We start from the raw sequence: 20,201 nt of genomic DNA on the forward strand, positions 1-20,201 counted from the left end.
GTTACATAATACAATCAGCAAAAAAGGAAGAAAAGGAATATAACATGAACTTAGTCATTATTCCTGGGTCTGTGTCACCATCACGCTCATAGCAAACAGGCCTTTTTTTTTTTTTTTTTGTAATTCATTATCTTTAATAGTTATAAGAAGTTTTAATAAGTCTTATTTTTCTTGGAATTATTCCTTGTCTTCTAATTATTGGCATAAGGTGGTTTATAATATTTTATGATATTTTAATGTCCTTAGGCCCAGTAATGATATTGACATTTTTATTTCTGGTATTGGTTATTTGTCTTCTTTTTTTTTTTCATGATCAGTTTTGCCAGGAAATTAGCGACATAATTGGTCTGTTCAAGCAACCAGCTTTTGGCAGTGTTGAACCTCTCTTTTGTATGTTTCTTTTAGATTTCAGTAATTTTTGATTTTAGCCTTATTATGCCCTCCCTTTTATTTTCTTTGGGTTTAATGTGCTGTTCATTTTTTAACTTTTTTATGTGAATGATTAAGTGATTTTCAACCATTAGTTTATGTGCTTGAAGTTGTCTATATTTGAGTTAGTTTTTGAGTTTCGTTTTCTCATCTCTGAGTAATAGAAGTAGACAAGGTCATTTGCAATATCTCTTTTAAGTCTATATTTTATTATCTTTAAATAGACAAGAAAAAGACAGTATTCAAGGTGCTTGACAAAGTTTAGAAGCTTAGAGACACTGTCGTCCCTCAGTATCTGTAGGGAATTTGTTCCAGAAGCTCCATGGATGCACATCCCCCCAGATACTTTTAATCATCTCTAGATTACTTATAATACCTAATACAATGTAAATACTACATAAAGAGTTGTAAATACAATGTAAATGCTGTGTAAATAGTTGCCACAGGGCAAATTCAAGTTTTGTTTTTTGGAACTTCTGAAATTTTTTGTTCTCCCAAGTATCTTCCGTTTGAGGTTGGTTGAGTCCATGATACAGAAACTGTGAATACGGAGGGCTGACTGTACCATGCTTTACTTTCTGCCTGGAGTGTCTCTTATATCAATCTTTTTTTGAAAAGTAACAAATGATTCACAAACAGTAAAGAATTTCATGCTGATTATATCCCATAATAATTCTGATATTGGCTACATAAATATATAGATACATTATCTGTGGAAAAACTTCCTAAATTCAAAGTGTAATAAAATTTTCAAAGTCATATATTTTTATTATTTTGTTGGTAGCACTCATTGCTATATCACTGATTGATGACAGTATTACAAATAAAATATCTATTCGTTTTCCCTGGGACCCTGGGTACCTCTATTTGTCAGTATTTGATATTCAATTTATTATGTAAAGTTGGAAGTGAAAAGCTCCATTTCTGTTTATAATATATATTATTAAAGGGTTTTCAGTAAACGGACTGATGTTCTTACTAATTTCAATGTGGACAGTTTTTTTCCTTATTATGTACAGCTTTATGGCTATATTTGCCATAAAATTTAAGCTCATGAAATTGCTTTAAGAGAAACATATGTTTTAGAAGACCTAAAAATAGCAGTCCAAAAAAATGTCTGGAACTTCTCTGATCTCTGGGTGACCTACTTAAGGTCGTTAACTCTGTTTATTTGAGATCCCTTTTAATGGATTTGTGATGTTACCATCTAAATAATCAGTCACACTCAATTTAGTTTATGGATGTCATTCCAACAAAATTAGTTATGAGCCGTTCGAAACAATCTTGATAAGTAAAACCATCACCAAACATAAATAAAACGTACAACCAGTGTGCTTCTAAGTATGGCCATCTTACGTTTTAATGCTCAGAGCTCATAAAATGAGCAAGCTGGGCAATTCATGTTTTTAGTTACAATCAGGATGTTGTCCTTGGAGTACGATTTCAATAATTTAAAAGATTATTGGGTATGATGACTTTTATGGTATGTATTTTAAACAGAAGAGACTACATGGCTCACATTTGTGAAATACATTTATTTATTTCTTTTTCCACAATGGTATGTTAATTTAACATTAAAGAGGACACTTGATATGTCAAATTCTGTACTTATATTTACTCCTTGAATTTAAAAAAGTGCACTTCTGTATGAAAATCAGAGTTATCTTATGTTACCAGATTTGTTTTCTCTTGCTGCCCTTCATAAAGATGACAGTACAGGTCCAATAATCAGCACAACCTACATGCTCTGGGTTACTTTTCTAATATTGGCGCTCATTATAAATGTGGAGTTCCCAGGTCCCCCAGTAAAGTCCCAACTTTCTCTTCAGGGGGATTTCCCCCAGGTATGCTCAGCTTATTCCAGACTGGACCATTCTCTGTCCTCCTCACAAGTTTTGAATCTGTATCCATGCCCGTCTTTATTCCTCCCTCTAAAATGCACTCTGTTTCTCCCCGAGTTCTTCAAGATTTGATCCTTTATTACTTCTACATGGAATCTACTCTAATTTGTCATTCTGGTGTAACCGTTCCCTCTTCTGAAACTCCATGGGACTGAATTTGTACCACCGAGATAGAAAGAGCATGGGTTTTAGAGATCAAATTGTATAAACTTTGTTAAGATCACATTAACTTTTATGTGGCCTTAAGTTCCTTCTGATTTCCTTACCTTATCAAACTGAAATAATAATACCCTTCAGGATGGTTGTGAAAATTAAAGGGGATTGTGCAAAGGACCAACCACAATGTCTGGCACATTTTAGGCACCTAAATACTAACTCATAAATACTAGTTTCTTGCCACATATCTCACTTTCTTACCTCACTCTGATATGCATTCTAGTTAATTTTTATATCTTATTTCTATCCCCTCCCCTTCCCATAGTCATGCCTCCCCAACTAAATAAGGAATTTTTTGAGTGTAGGAGTCTGGTTTTCCACTATATATTAGTTATTCACATAATTAGTATTTGTTCGATTCCTGTTGTTTGCCCATAGCCATTTAGGGCACTGATGATGTACCGACATTCCTACTGTCTGTAGGGGATTGGTTTCAGGACCCCCACGGTTACCCACACCCACAGATGCTCAGGTCCCATATATAAAATAGCATAGTATTTGCCTATAACCTATGCATATCCTCCCATATGCTTTAAATCATCTCTTGAGTAACTTGTAATACCTAATACAATGTATATGCTCTCTAAATCATTATAAATACAATGTAAAAGCTACATATATAGTTGCTGGCACACAGAAAATTCAAGTTTTGCTTTCTGGAACTTTGGACTTTTTTTTCCAGAGGTTTTCAATCCACAATTGGTGGAGTCCTCGGATGCAGAACCTGTGGCTGACTGTATAGATGACAGTGTTGATCTTGACTAGATGTGCTCACTTACTTGTCAGTGGGTGAGATCCATCAACATTATAATACACTGTAGTATATAAGCCAGGAAAGAGACGCATGCAGATTCCGTGGGACCCTTGAAGAGAGGTGCCCGAACCTCTGAGTATATGCATGTGATATGGTGGAAGGTGTCTGGAGAAGGTGGCACTCAAACTGAGCCTTGAGAGATAAAGTAGGAGTTTTCTAAATGTAGAACACAGAACAGGGCATTACGGTTATTGAAAACAAGCTGTCTCAAACGAGGAAGTGAGAGGGAGCTTGGGTCCCATGGGGTGTATGTGCTTAGATGCAAGAGTTGATGCCAAGAGGAAGATGTGGGCCTTATGGGAACCTCAGGGGTCCTGCTGAGGTTGGATTTTATCCTGAATGCAACGTGATCGAGTTAAGCAAGAAAGAGCATTAGAACCGTAGTCTGTGGGTATATCGGAGTCATATCAGACTTGAATCACAGGGAACACCAGGAGGTGATTGCAGTAATCCAGATAAAATTGTTGGGGCCAAACAACCACACTGGCCATGAAAATGGAAAGAAGAGATGTATTGAAATAGGCTTAGCTGGCTATTTTAGATCGATAACTTTATGGAGGCTGAGAGGAAAAAGGAAGGTGACTAAGGAGGGGGGGACCACTGCATTGCATTGTAGACGGTTATTGTTAAAACCCTAGTTCTTCCCCTTTCATATTTTTATATACTTTTTCTTTATGAAATCAAATGAGATAAGACGAAGTGTAAAACTGTAGCATTAACCTTCTCCATATCAAATATCCTGGAGTGGATGGCGATGACATGCTTTAAAAAGCACAGCATAATGCAGCATACAAAGCTTTCCTCAGTCTGAATTAACTGAATGTGACAAGATAAACTTTGAAATTCACAAAGTCCCAGAGGGTAAGTAGATTTATCAGTATAAAATAGAAAAACTTAAAGCTTTTCTGAAACCTCATGAAAAACTTATTATTGAGCTATCAAGACATTCTTAGCACTGATAAGAGCAATGGAGAACTGGAGACACGTTAGATGTCAACTGTGCATAAAACCTCTGGGATACTCCTTCTATCTCATTTTCCCCATTATGAATTTGAAAAGGGTGTTTTAGAAACATTTTTATCAGCAGTTGGACAGTATTTTCCCACTAAGAATGCCTTCTACTGCCTTATTAACAAAATGAATTATGCCAGTACCTCTAACTTTTCCACGTAGATCTTTAGGTTTGTAATGATTTTTGACTCTTATCTGGATGATCTCCAAATCCACCCAGTACCACTACCCTCTCTGTTCTGCTGATGAGAACACTGAGGCCCAGAGAGGTTAAACAACTTGTCTGAGGTCACACAGCTGGCTTCATACAGTCTTGGCTTCAGCATTCTGCTCTAATTACTGTGCTGCTTCTTGACTTTCTTGTGCTGATTAAATAGTATTTTAGTGGTGACAGTGCTTTAGTAAGTACCTCACCAAAGTACTAGCCATATGGTAAGCCTGTTGGCCCACCAATTCTTACATTTTGTACTTCAATATATATATAATAGCCTGATTTTTAAAATTCTAGCTTCATATTCTGAATCCTTGCCCAGCTTAATCCTAAGGTCTTTCCTTTGGCTGATTATTCCATATTTTCCCATTTTTTCCACAGTAGTATCTTCTTACATTTCGTTTTCTGTTTCTTGACCACTCCTCCAGATTATTTAACCAACTTTGTCTCTTAACACACCTCGCCTGAGGTGAACCATCAGTAACTTGAGCAGCTCTGTTTTCTGGTCTGTTACCCAGGTAATTTATAAAATTGTAAACCAGATTAATCCCTCCGATCTTTCACGTGATGTTCCTCCCAGGCTGACCCTGCTTCAGTTCTCAGTGCACCCCGAGTAGTGGTTGTAGGTTGTACTCAGAGCTGCAGACAGACCCTGAAACTGTAGACACCAGCAAGCAGCATGCTCTAAGCTACCCTGGAAGAGAAGACTGGAAACAAGCAGGCTTCTACGGGATTCTTTTTCATTTTCATTTCCTAATTCACAAGCTAAATAAGCTTGAGAACCACTGATGCAGTGTGTATTTTTTCTTAGTTTTGTTTTATCCCTGGCCACTGGAGAATAGATACATTCCTTTCAAGTGTTACGTACTTTTTTAGTTTGAGAAAAACTTCAAAAATCCAAAAAATGTAAATAAAAACATATAACATGTACCCAAATTTATCGCTCATATTTAACAACTATTAACATTTTTCTTGAGTTTGATTCTGCTCTTCCTTTTGCACAAAGAAAACACTATAGCTCCAATCCCCTTGAACCACCACTGCCAATCTCATCTCCCCCTGGTTCAAATCGATCACTGCTATCAATTTAGTTTAAACCTTCCAGTCCTTTGTGTTTTTTTTTTTCTTTTAACTTGTAAAGCAGATTTTTGTTAAGAAAATCATGATTTCACACTGACTTCAATTATAAAATGAGTGGTACTCTGATGAGGGGAGGATGTTTTAGTTTTAGTCCTTAGTTGTAATAAAAGTAAACTCAAAATTGTTTCAATATCAGATTCTCTTTATATACATAACATCACTTAACCACTTATGCCTGCTCTCCTCTCGCTGGTCTTCTCCAGTCAGCATCATCTGCAGGTTCCTCCCAGCATCCTTAGGTGAGCAGATAGAGTAAAGAGATATCTTGGGCCCAGGTCATACGTATGTCCCAACCATCTTTTTGTTCATTAAAATCTGAATTTTTTGTTGTTGTCGAGCTTTATGAAGTACTATTCCTTATACGTGAGACATATTGCTATAGCCAGACTCTTCAGATGATGGCAACAGTGACAAACGTGAGCAGAAGGAGATGGGTGAGGTGCTTAAATTGTGTGAGTAGATGTGCGTCCTAAGGGGATTGCTCAGTTCGCAGCTCCGTTAACTAATTTCTGTTAACTGAGATGAATCTGTAATGTTTGGCGCAAAAAGAATTAAGAGCGTTGCTGGAAAAACCTAAGAATCATTTCTACGTTTAACTTCATTCATTCATTCGCCCAAACAGTCAGCAGATATCTAGGCTGGGTGCTCTCGAAGCAGAGCCAGAGAGGGAAATGTTGGCGTTAAATGGTTTTAGAGGGAGAGCTTTTAGGGGAAACTTGTAGAGAAGTGAGGGAATCAGGATAAGGCTATGGAAATGTGGTTTTAGATGAAGTCTGGCCTCAGCCTCTTCACAGGGACCTCTGGAGCGTGCATGGCACTGCTCAGTTATCCCACTGGGAGCAAGAGGGTTGCCTTTTTTGCCCCTATATCAGTGAGTCCAAATGTGGCCTCTTTGAGCCCAAATTTCATCATAGGGTTGTTGTAAGGATTAAATGACGTATGTCACATGCATCTAGGACAGTGAAAATGAAATCTCTTCCCTGTAAGTCTGTATTTTCTTCTGTCCATACGTAGGTGAGGATCATGTCTTCTGCCCCTTCCTCACTTCTTAGCTGCATTTAAAAAATATATGTATATATATAAAATATATTGTGTATGTATATATATATTATATATATATATATATATATATATATATATATATATATAATGTATGTATCTCCACATTGGTATCTCTGGAGCATTTCAAATCCAAAATGTCCATCTCTTCATGCCAACTTTTCCTTTATAAATATCCTCCAGCCCCTTTTCTGTACCTCATTCGTGGTGGGTATCAGTAGGTCAGTGTTGATTGTATGATTGGTAAAGGAAAAAATAGATATTTCCTCTCTGAACATATGGAATCCTGTATCTGGTCACCAATCTATAATCAGTGTACATTTTACCTTTCCCTGTCCTTCATCTTGCCAGCCAATCATTACAAAATCATGTCTACATTTCTCAAGGTCTCCCAAATATTTGCCTCTTTCTTTTCCCACAATCACTGGCCATACCTGGACTGTTACATTAGTTTCTTCTCCTTCTCTCTAGAGTTGTGATCAAATCCTTTCATTTCCATCCTCTGGGCCATAATTTTTTTCCTCATCTTCTCTTGCCTGGACTCTTGCAGTAGGCTCCTGTTTGAACACTCGGGCTCCAACCTACCCTTCCTGAGCTTCAGACTGTCCAACCAATGACATTGATCATATACTCTCCTGCTCAGAACCCTTCAGTGACTCACACTGCCAGCAACCTCAAGACCATACTCCTTAGTTTGAGCCCCATCTGTTTCTCTATTGTAATTTCCAACCTTTCCTTCTCACATGCTTATGCTTTAACCATATGAACAGCTTGTGGCTCCCAAGTGTCACATGCATATTCATGACTCCATAACTTGCCACTTGCGGCTCTTGTAGCCTGGAATGCCCTTCCCTGTCAAATCTATATGGGAGATTCTTACTTTTTCTTCAAAATGCAAATCAAAGTCTTTTCTCCTAAGAAAAATTTCTTAGACTCTTCCTTCTCCTTTTCCTTTACAAGCAGGTGTTGTTTCCTTTCTTTGTGACACCATTAGTACAAAGTGCTTTTCAAAATGAGGAGCACCTACCGAAGAGTTCGAGACCATCCACTGGAGCATGGGAAGATGTTAGAGTTTATATTTACTTTGCTCTTGAAAATATGAGCTAAGGATTACTAATATTTAGTCTACAGATTGACATTTGTACCCTTATTTGTTCAGTTTGTCACATATGAAAATGGGACATATCCAGAGAGAATTGTGGGAGTTCGTATTTTGAAATGACAGTGATGCTCTCAGGTATTCATTTGATTTGCATAATGTGACAACACATGACAGTTTATTGTGCTCTGTTTAGCAGATTTATGACTTATGTTACCTACTTTTAACTAAACTGGCCCTCACATAATGGGCAGTGGCTTAAAAGATTCTTGAAAAAAAGTCCTGTGTTGGAAATAGGATTAATAATGTAAATATAAACAAATAACATAAAATCAACAGAAAATTGTATAAATATAACCATTGATGGAGAATCTGATTTAATTGGAAGAAAGATTCTTGAATAAGGTTACAGAGAACATCACACATGAAATATATTTGCTCCGTAATGATTCAAAACACAGCGTTTGCCACAAAGATTGAAAATAGACTTGCAGAAAGCGCTACACGATGTCACCAGTTTGATATACCGTATAAAAACAAGATTTTTAAAGTAAAGCCAGAACTATTACAGTATTTTGTAATGACTTGGGGACTGACCATGAAAATCTTTTATGCTACACAGTCTCACATGTGATCTCATTGTAAAGTATTTAAAAGATCTGTTAAGCGATCTGTCATTTGTCTTTTACAAAGTCAGGATTTCACAGTTTGATGATTTATCTGCGTGTTAATGGCTGTCTGAGAGATGCTACATAATAGACATTTTAAAAATTAAAAAACATTTAATTTGACCCTTCATGCTAAAGGCCATGCTTTAGCAGTAAAATAGAAAATAACTCCTTAAAATAAAAACTTCTCTGGAGAGAGCATTTTTAAATCAGATGTTTATCACTATTTCAATTGTTAGGTTTTTTTGTGGCTGAAAATAAATGTGTGTTACTCTGTGATATAATAATTATATGTTAGGTCTTCATTCCCTTTCCCTGCACAAGAGCTTCTAAAACCCTTGTATAGTTTCCTGTGCGATAAGGGTATCTTTTGTTATAATATTTTATCTTCATCCCTATTTCTAAGACCCTTGGACTCTCCAGAGTGACGAGAGTCTTTTATGTGCTAATAAGATGACTCTAGGACCCCTAGAGAATTTTTGGGTATGAAAAACCCACACATTTGGTGTCAGAAGTAGAAATAGATCGTATTACTCCTAAAATGTCTCATTTCTGCACACTAGCATAATTTAGAATACAATTTCCTATAAATGAAGAATTTGAGTGAGTTGTGAACCCATTTATTCAAAATATAAAATGTGACACTCTCTGATTAGTTTGCAAAACACTGACATCAGGAAAGATGGAAATTCGCAAGCGTAACTGTAACAAAAACCTTTATATTTTTGATAAATGAGATTGAAAAATGCGTGTTGAACTATCAGGAGTGCAGTCAGTGTTGCACTTCTGTTTGCATCTACAAATCCAAATTTGTGAGCTCTTTTTCAACTATAATAAGTATCAAAATAAACTAAGTTTAGAGCTGGGCCTTTCAGTTACACAAATAATAAAGTGTATTAATTACATTGTTCTTTCCAAAATATCCTTCTTTAATTTTTAATGAGAACAAAAAGTCTTTTTGTATTATTAACGAAGAAAATTTAAAAGTGTCTCTAAGGTATTGTTTTTCATCTTTAGCTCGGTTGTTATTTCTATTTTTGTATATTTTAGAATGTAACTTCTCAAAAAAAAAACCTTTTATTAACAGTACATTTAGAGGCACTCACCTTGAATCATACATGTAATTCTTTATCAATTACATGTTTCCAACTCTGTCTTCCCTGCTAGATGCTGTTCTTTCCCTAAGGACAGGGATATTTCTTTGAACTGCCTCCTCCAGCATGATTTCTGGAATATGGTAGATGTTTGATAAACTTTTGTTAAGCAAATGAATAAGTGCAATGCCTGTTCCTTCCCATCCATTGGTGAGACATCCACTTAGGGAGTCCTCTCTCTGATGTATAGATGATGGGTCCTCCGTTTCCAATGAGATGAAAGTCAGACTCTTACACGTGGTGTTTAGGAAAACTGTACACTCTGCCTCACCCTACCTATCCAGCTCTGCTCTCCTCCATGTAACTATATTCTAGACATACTCAGTGTTTCTCCAAACTACTCTTGTATCTCCAAACTTCTGCATGTTTGTCTATTCCTCTGCCTGGAAGCACCTTCCATTCATCCCTGCCAGTTAAAATCATATAAAATCATCAAGATCCGGGTGTCTCCAGTCAGAATTAATTGGCTTCTCTTTTGTGTCCCCATTGAACTTTGTTTTGATTTCTGTTGTATTAGATAACATTATTATATTATATTAACTTCTCTTATATCATTCTGACATGAATTGTATTTATCTTATGTCTCTCTTGTGATGTGGGCTTCTTGAAAGTGGGAGCTCTGGATTATTCATTATATAACCCTTCACACCTAATAATCTGCTTTACTAACTGGTAATACATAATATATGTTTAATACACTTATGTGTTCATTTATGCTTTATGCAAACTTTTTTTTTGCATGTTTAGAAGGTACAGGGCATGGTTATAGGTACTAGTTAAATATATATATATATTTTAAAAAGATGATGGTGGGGGTGAGGTCCCCAGCACCCATGATGAAAGGCTGGGCTGACCACCACCACCGCGGTGCCTAATTAGAGATCCTGGCAGGCACTAGAGTTCTGACTATGGGCCGGGGATGACCCCCTCCCAATACCGAGGCACAGCAAACCCTGAGAGCGCAAAGGAGAGACTCCCACCTCTGGGAATGAGCTCAAGGAAAGGAATATCTAATTGAAGAGAGAGAAATGGGAACAGGGGAGAGAAGACTTTAAAATCTATTTCTCGGGACTTAGAGGGCAGCACAGCTGGGCCTGGAAGGATGAGGAGGGAGTGGGGAAGAGGGCCTCAGGACCTGGCCAGTTACTTTAACCCATCCCCATAAATCTCTAATAGTCCTGGCTCTGAAAGGGGATGGGAGCAGGGGTGTGGGGAGTGGGGTGTAAGATCTAGCTATGATGGAGGCAAGGGAGCACCAGCTGTGGCTGCGATGGAGTTGGGGACCATTCTTGCAGCATTCATCTGGGAAAAGAGACCTTTGTAGCATCACCGGTGAGGAGGGGGCCAAATGAACATCCAAGATAAATCAACACGAAGCATCAATGCAAGTACCATAGCACACACCCCTTGAAGTCAGGTGGCCACTTCCAAGTTCCCACTCCCCCACTACAGAGCCTTCAAGCCCTAGAATGTCCTGTGAGACACCGTGTAGAACCTTGGGGTTCTGGGGGATATACCTTCTGAGGCCCAGCTCCCTCCCAGGCAGGAGGGTAGGGGAGCTTTAGAAAAAAGAAGAAGAAGGGAAAAAAAGATGCTATTCTTTTGTCAGTAATGGTATGCCTAGTTAGGGGACAGTCGTAAGAATGCTATCAAGCAAGGACTCTCTGCTCAGAGTGCATAGAAGCCAATCCCATGGTGCTGGCTTTTTATAGAAGAAAAGAGCTTTATTTTGAGATCAACCAGAAAAGAGACAGAGGGCAGGAATCAAATCTGTCTCCCCAATCTGGGGTTCATGAACTTTTGTGAGTTCGGGGAGGAGGGCTGGTATGCAGACGCACTGGCAAGACAGGTTTCAATTGGAGGCCTTTGGAACAGGGCCATTTCTGGTCAGGTGTGGTCAAGGGAGCTTCAGCACCCGGTCTTCCTGGACAGCAGACCCTCTGACTCTGACGGGGTCCGGTGTTAAGGTTCGGGTCATGTCCCAGTCCTTTGGTTCGGAGGTGAGGAGGAGGTAGAAGTTTTGGTTCCAGGTGTTATTTGAGGTCAAAATTTCTCCTCTGCACATGCTTCAGCTGCATGACTTGCAGTTTTGTTCTGCTGTCTCTGAAAAACAACTCAGTATCTTGTTAGAAACAGGATAGGGCCAGTCTGGGCTGGTTCTGCGGTTACATGAGCAATGAAAAAGTTTCTTAAGTGTGAAGTGCCTTCTGTGGAGCAGTTAGTTCAGCGGCAAGTACAGAAGTGAGAAATACTGAATGCTTCAAAGAGGAGGTGATATTTGAGTTGAACCTGTAAAGAATGGACCTTAACAGTTTGTCAAGCAAAGTAGGGGGAAGGGAAGAAAAAACTTCCCAGAAAATGTACACAAAACTAGGCACAGTACTTAAGGCGCCACCAGTAGTTCAGGACAGCCTTAGAGCATGTGACTGGAGTAGCTTACTGGAATGCAACCATTCTAGCAAACACTGAACACATAGTAGGGGCTGGTCACTTTCCCAGCATGGATGATCACATCAGGAACAAAAGAGCTAACCACCCTCTCCCAGCCTTCATACTTATTTACTTTTTTATTTTTATTTTTTAATGGAGGTACTGGAGATTGAACCCAGGACCTCATGCATGCTAAGCACGTGCTCCACCACTGAGCTACTGTACCCACCTCCCTCCCCAGCCTTCCTATTTATATTCTAGTTGATAGTGAGAGAGAAGAGGATAATGAAAATATGTAGTCCGTGCGATAGTAAGTGTCATGGGGAAAATAAAGTGGAAAAGGGGGCCAGAGTGGGGTTTAAAATTTTTAACAGGTCGGCCACGGAGGGCCTCACTGAGAAGTTGACTTTTGAGTAGCACTGGAATAGGGATTTGTCACTGGGATAGTAACCTATTTTTAGCCTTTTGCCTCTAACAACATTTCTGTTGTATTTTACGCTTTATCTGTGTATTGAGTACTTTTTTTTTCTTCCTGGTGTGGTTTTAGAGATCCTCAGACCAACCTTAGGTAAATGGCAAGGGAGAGAACAGGACAAATGGTCCACACTCACATTCCTCCTGAAAGAGTAGAAGAGATTGTCCAGGAAACAAGAGAACTTTTCAAGTCCCAAGATGACATAAGCAGCTTGATGTCTTTAAAAAGTGCAGTTGTTGAAATGCCCACAAGTCCAGTCAGAAAATGCTGCACATACTGACTTTTCAGGGTCATTCCGAAGGCACTGCACAGTCATTGTCCTCACACAGTTCATAAAACAGTGAAGAAAAAAAACATTTTATACCCACTCATTTCTTTAATTTGGGGTTCAAGAAGTGGGTTAGATACCAGAAGAGAAAAGGTGGCCAGATGCTGAATTTGCTGGGCAGTGTTAGCTGCCCTCCGCTCACCCCGGTGTGCTGGAGGTGTTGGCTCTGGAAAAAGGTCCTTGTGGCTGTTTTCCCAATGGTGTTGTAAACATTTCTGTATTGAAACACTTAGGTGTATTATGAAGTGGTGTTCAAAATCTCCATCAGATTTTAAGAACGCTTAAGAAAAAGCATAAGATGACAAAGAAATGTACTTTGAGGAGTGCTCTGGTCCTCTGCCCTCTAATTCCTCAGAGGTATTTGTTCCTTCTCCTCTGCCAATAGAATGACACTGGAAAATAGGCTGGGGTTGAAATGAATTTTTTACCTTCTGCTGCTAAAAGCAATATGTATTATTTTTCTGATGATGCAATAGTGTCTCTTCCCTTACAAAAGTCTATCGTGAAAACTTAATACCATAGGTACACGCCAGAAAACTTCAACAGTTTTCCTTTAGGTTACAAGTTCTCCATCTCTAATGCCTGTTTACATCCTATTTTTTATTTGGCTCAAGTGGTTAAAGTGTGACAAATAAACCAGAGAGCATTGGGAATTTTTTCAAGTTGATGACCAATCAGAAATTAGTATAAAAAAATTCACAGATTGTGTTATAGCAAATAATATTATGATATATACAAAATACAACTTATATCGTAAGTTTTAGGCAATAAGTATTACACGAAAGATATGTTTTGGGTTATTAACCAAAAGAGACATGCCTAACCAGGTTCATGGAGAGCTGGTAGACTTCTGACTTGAATAGCCACAGGCCTGTCCATCATTTGTCTTAGTGATCCAAAATATTTATTTTAACTTTATTTTGAAATGTGGTCAAAAATCTTTTGCTATTTGATTTCATGCAAGATCTACTTTATACTATACCAAAGTTGGTCAGTTATTAGTGTGGTGGGATAAATTCACTTAAATATATTGTGAATTTAATTAAACTCAGAAAGAGGAGGAATTTTTACCTTCCCAGATATTTATCCATCTTATCTAAAGCAGTGCCCATTAGTAGATGGTCAATAAATATTTATTGAATGAACAATTCTGGAATGTTCTGGTATAAAAAAAACTATTCACTTATTAATTTTTGACTCTATCAAACTTTTATGTCATTACCCAATTAATGAGGTGTTTAAAAAATATAAATTACTAGATACTACATTTTCTGATAAAGGTTTATCCAGTGGATAGAGTATTCACCTGCCCACACTCTGCTTTCATCTGTGTGTGCATCTCTGCACACTCATTCAGTTTTGTATTTTAATCTGCATTTCATTCTTCTATTCCTTTAAAAAAAACTGATTAGAAATGCATTGTTTAATGTTGGAGAAAAGAGAAATAAGAGGCCTGCTTACTGTTTTTCTTTTTTTGTCTGGAAAAGGGGAAATGAAGCTCCTACAAAGAAATTAGGTCAAGTCCCTAGAATTTGCCAAGCCAAATAGCTAGTTTTCCGAGTAAAGATAAAAGATCCCATTTTAAACATACCATCTTAGTAGATTTCTTTTTGAAGACTAGACAAGTTTCAAAACATTCAGATTTTGTTAAAAGATTTGATCGTCAGCATGACTTTGAATATTAGAGGAATTTCTTTTTACAGAAGTGTTACAATAGTGCTAGGAGACGAGGCAAGGAGAGCAAGTCAATTTAGAAAACTGTTTTGAAATGTTCAGCTTCCATCCGATGACAACTTTGCCACGGCTGTTCTCTACCTGCTGCTCCCAGGAGGGCCAGCCTCTGAAGAGCAAAGCGATGCACCGCAGTAGACTTCCTCCCATAAACGTTATCCCCTAATGTCTTCCTTCCTTTTATGGTTTGTTAGGATTTTCTGCATCTGGACATATCTGGATATATTAGTGATGAGTGATTGACGACTAAATAAACTATTTGTCCTCCAAAACAACTATTTTAAGAGCTGGAGTCTTTTCAGTCCCTTTGGCAGAAATAATGTTTTGCTTATCTTTTACTAAATGGACTTTTCCCTCACAGCATTCAAAGCACATGTAATAATAATATTTCTCTTTCCACTTTTATCTTTCTTACTTTTTACTCTACTATGTTCCCTCGTGTATTTTAATTCCCTCTGTAGAGGTGAGTCATCTTGGGTTTCAAGAGTTTAAGCGACTGACCAAACTAGGAGGACTCAGATGTAGGCCAGTGCTGGTTTTTAACAAACACTGCAATAGCCATAGCAAATTTATGTCTTTCCCTTTTTTGTATTCTGTGGCAACACTGCCTAAATCAACAACTGTTTCTGTTTGAGCGCTCAAGGGAGTTTCTTTCCCAATGTGGCAATGTAAATTTGCCTTAGTAGGAAGGTAATACGTTGCTATCCAGCAGAGAGGCTGGAGTGTTTACAAACATCACTTAACTCTCACATCTGTTTGCATCTCCTGTGTCTAAGTACCACTCTCTCTTTTATTAGTGATAATTATTAGTAGTACTTCTTACCTTTATTTCATTCCTTGTTTTAAAATAAGCCTTGTGGAAATGACATTCTTGATAACACCATAACCTCTTCCTCACTTGAAAATATCTTTCAGCAGCATTTGCTTCTCTGTCAGTAATGTTATGCATATACGTTATTGGTGATCATTACCATTTAATTCTGTTTTCATAATCATCCCTCTTTTTAAATTATTGAGCAAAAATTTGTTAAGTGCCTCCTGTGTACCATGGTTCATCCCCTATTCTCATAGCCTAGCTTTCCTTTCTCATATTTCCTTTCTCCTCTCTCAGTAATAAGTGGACCATTACTATAGCCATCTCTATTTTAATGAACTACAGAGTTCCAGAAGATTTCTATGAGCTATTTGAAGGTCTTGTGTGTCTTTTTTTCCTCCTTCATCCTTATGTTTAACTATTACTGTTTTTCTAAAAGATAGCTAACCTTAAACCAATTTAAATACCAACTTACTGAAATATCATCCTCAAAGTAAGCATCACTATTTTGCATCTTTTGCACCTCAGTAAATGAAAAGATATTAGCTTAATGTACCTTCATGAGCAACATTGCAAGAACAGATTGTGCTTGTTCTTACGAGGCCAATTTTCTTTCCTTATTTTGATAAAAACCTGGTCTTTATTCAATCTAATTACTTTTATTGCATCTGGGATCATTTAAAATTACTGTTGAAACATTAATAAATCCAATTTAAAAACTTTTTTTAAATCACAGGGTTAAAAGAAGACTAGAGTTTAGCACCATATTTCTTTGCGCAGCCCCTTTATCGACACAGGCTCTAATTAATGGACAGCTTTAGTTTGTAAGATAGTAAGAAGTGAGAACAACTGGTGCTAACATAAATGTCAGCAACTAGCTGAACATCCTAATTAATTCCTCAAGCATTGCTGGTAACTGTTATGTACTGGAAAAATATCTCTGTATTAAACCACAGGCTAAGGAAATGTTACTGCAATGTGTTTTTTTCTCCCCGGGATTGTTGAAATTGACTCTGTTTAACTTTTATCAGCTTATGCTTCAAAGCTATTCTTGAGAGGAACAAATCATAATAGAATTGAAATTGTAGCAAATAAAATATATCTTAAGATCATTGTTCATTTACGTAGAGAATTAACATCTTTTGATCCAAGGTGCTCCTAAATGCAGAGCAATGATTTTTAATCAAGTATTTTCTGAAAAAGAATCATTGTATTGGCTTTATCAATCCAGGTGCTACCTGTGACAATAGTCATCACTTATTCAGTTGAAGTTTGTAATATTATAAGATACCTTGAAAAATAAGCTTTTTCTTGTTGTATTAAGTACTATGCAGAAGATAGTGGGCTTTCTACTCTTATATAATAAGGGACTTACTGACGTATAAGCCAACCCATTTTTTTAACTGAATATCATTTTACATATTTCACTAGCCTTTGCTTTTCCTTTGATGTATAAGATCAAGAACCAATAATAAGAACAGAGTAAAACCACTTTTTTTTTAAAGCTCCTCTGTCTCTAAGCCCACGCCACTGAAAATCATGATTTCCATTTGTATTTGTCCTCACTTGTAGTCCCTTGTGGGAATCATCTGTTTTGCACTTGTTCCTTCAAACATACAGTTTTTATTTCTAGCACAAAAGTCTTTTGAGAAATCTAATTTGACAAACTGTATGCTATCAGGATTGAAGAGTTATAGAACAATTTCAGGTGCCTTTTTAAAATTGGGATTGGGTTTGAATTTCCTGTTCTTAATCTGCTGTGAAGCACTCTAATTTTTAAGGTAATGACTGAATTTCCTTTCTACTGACGATGATATAAGAGTTCCTTTTTCCATTTTGGAGCTGGAAGGTGTCATGTTGTTGCCCATTAAATATATGACAGCTGAGGTGAGAAATTCATTATATTGCTATAAAAATCTCTGTGAACACCTCTCTTCCTCACCCACTCCCTCTGTATTGCCAGAATATTAACAGTGAATTTGAGTGATATTAGTTAAACTCTGTTCTTATTTGTTTAAAACCTTAGAAATTGAATCTTAGCAGAAGATGGCACCAAATATGTCCAACAGTAAACTTATGAGAACCAGGAATACAAAAACTGGATATATGACTGTATATCTTTATGTTGCATAAGAAATATTTTATTCATACTAAAAGTTGACAAGCACCAATATATGTCACGATGTATTTTCACTTTCCTTAACACCTCCCAAGGCTTTATTTCAGACACTTTTCAATCTGCACGTTAATGAAGAAAAAGGAATAATGTTGGATTCTTTATAAATTGCAGTGCTAGGGCCATAGAAAGCAATGGACACCAGACCCACGAGAACCAGGATCATGGGGGTAGGAGCTTGGGATGGAAGTCAGGAATGGCAATGGGCCGAACCCCCAAGGAATTAACTAGTGAAACCAATCACTATTTAGTCAAGTTAGAGGGAGAAGCCTTTTAAGCTCATTGCAAAAAAAGTCACGTACTCTAGAAATTGTAAACGACAATATTTATAAGGCCAACAGACCTGCTCAAGTCCTAGTAAATGAGGACTTTGATGCAGAAGTTACTTGCTACAATAATAAGTCTGAATTCAACTCAATTGGAGTCCAAGATGGACATAAACCATTTCCCTCTCAGGTACACTCGACCCCAAGTATGCTTTTCAACATGACTGTACTTTCTAATACATAACATAAGGAAGAGTCCTCACTTCTAAGAGAGTCAGTCTTAATCTAAGCCAACATTTACCAAAGTATGTTCTATAGTTCCAGATTCTCTGTTAAAAAAAGAGTTCCATGATCCAATATATTTAGAAGTCCATACACTGTATGTTACACTATAAGCTACAATGTTGATTTTTTAACCTTAGTGTTTTTGTTCATTTTATTCACGAATTCATTTAGTAAACAAATATTTATTAAATTCATCCTGTGACCCAGTCATTCAGTGCTGGGGACAGGATGAGCGATAAGGTAGATGTCTACAAGTCTACACTCTTAAATCTTAACAGTCTGTGTACAAAGGCAGATAGTAAAACAAGCAATTATGATACAGTGCGTTAAGGCCTGAAATAGGGAGATCCAAGACGCAAAGGGAACATACAGCAAGGCCACCTAACTGGTCTAAAAAGGGTCCAGAGGAGTTTTCTAAGAACTACTGTCTGTGCTAAAAACCTGAAGATCAAGTAGAAGTCACACGGGGAAGGAACTTTCAGCCACAGCAGCAGCAGTAATGATCCCAATAAATAGCTCATTATTTTACTCTTTCTGCTTGCTCTGTATTGTGCTGGATACTATCCCAAGTGTCCTATCCGTCATCCACCTGAGTGGGTTTTATCACTTACCTAAAACCATATGGCTAATAAGTGGCAATACCTAGAATTTGAGTCCTGAATGATCTGACTCCAAAGGTTTTTTTTTCCCCCCACTACTCCACCAACTGCCTTTCAATGCAATTAACTGATTTTTATTAAATGATTTGAATGGTACCTTAAGTTTGCTTTGTTAGTGATTGTCCTCTAATATTCATTAGGTTTCTTTAATAGAATCCCATTTTATATTTTAATAATTGTGATGAAATTTGGCATTTGGGTAGGAGTTTCAGAAGTATATTATAGCACTAAGGTCTGAAGTTCACATTCCAAACAGTATCTTACACGTAGAAGTTACTCAAAACAACACAACTGCAACTTCACATTTTACTTACTACTTTAGGGTAGTTTAAAAAGATAATTTGAAACTCTTTTAAAGAAATATGCTACTCACACTTTTGAAGTAGTTTAATTCTCTGTCTGACATGATCAGGATGGCCATAGGATTTTTTATTTTTAAGATCGAATGTAAGTAAAGGTGAAGATATAAAGCTGATCCCCTTTAAAATGTCTGGACCTACCTATAACCTGCAGCTATAAACACACATTTTGGCGAAAATATTCATAGGCGGTGTGAACTTCTTGTCTCATTGTGTGAGGAGGTGCATAGCATCAAGATAGCGCACTGTTAATTCTTCTGAAGATCCTGATGTTAAGGAGAGTCGGGCAAACAGTAGAGGTAGATTTAAGAAAGTAATCCTAGCAGAAATGGTCAAAATGCCATGGCTCCTGGAGTGAGTGAGACAGTCTGGCTTTTGCACCTAGTGATGGCAGATTGAGCCAGAAAGTGTAACTCATAGACTTGCTTTAATTGGTCATGTCAGCATGCCAGTCACCAAAGTTGCCATTAAAATTATTTTTAAATAGTGTAAATTATATATATATATACACACACATAGACACACATTTATACAAATATATATATATTTTTAAATACAAATGTATATATATTTTTAAAATTTCTCCTCTCCACTCTCAGGAGGTAATTTTGAAGAGTGAAATGGTCCCAGGGGAAATTACTGAAAGAAAAAAGAGAAGTAAAGAACCTGGCTAATCTGTAAACTTAGATTAATTCCCAAACCTTTGTAACTTATATTGGCGTTTACAAAATACTTTTGCTGAGTGGAATTTCATTTGTTATTTTTATTGATTTTGGGAAAAGCTGGATGGTGAACTAAAAGAAAAAACAAGAAATGCTCCTGTGTTTTATTCATGATCAAATGTCAGTTTATTTCCTTACTAACTATAAAATGTGTTGGTTTAACTTTAGGGACACCACGGTACAAACTCTCACTCTTCAGCCTTCTGTTAGAGATGGACTTATTGTGTATGAAGACTCGCCTTTGGTTAGTAATA

The 20,201-nt window shown here is 37.1% G+C and overlaps 1 protein-coding gene across 1 annotated transcript in view; it reads left to right on the top strand.

The window, feature by feature from the left end:
- Positions 1-20,201, top strand: part of VWA8 (von Willebrand factor A domain containing 8) — a 295,349-nt gene that overhangs the window by 135,931 nt on the left and 139,217 nt on the right. The window contains exon 22 of the mRNA XM_072976319.1: positions 20,116-20,191. Within this exon, the coding sequence (XP_072832420.1) occupies positions 20,116-20,191 (76 nt within the window). The remainder of the gene's footprint in view (positions 1-20,115; positions 20,192-20,201) is intronic.

The sequence above is a fragment of the Vicugna pacos genome, chromosome 14 (assembly GCF_048564905.1).
Source record: "Vicugna pacos chromosome 14, VicPac4, whole genome shotgun sequence".
Lineage (NCBI taxonomy): Eukaryota > Metazoa > Chordata > Mammalia > Artiodactyla > Camelidae > Vicugna > Vicugna pacos.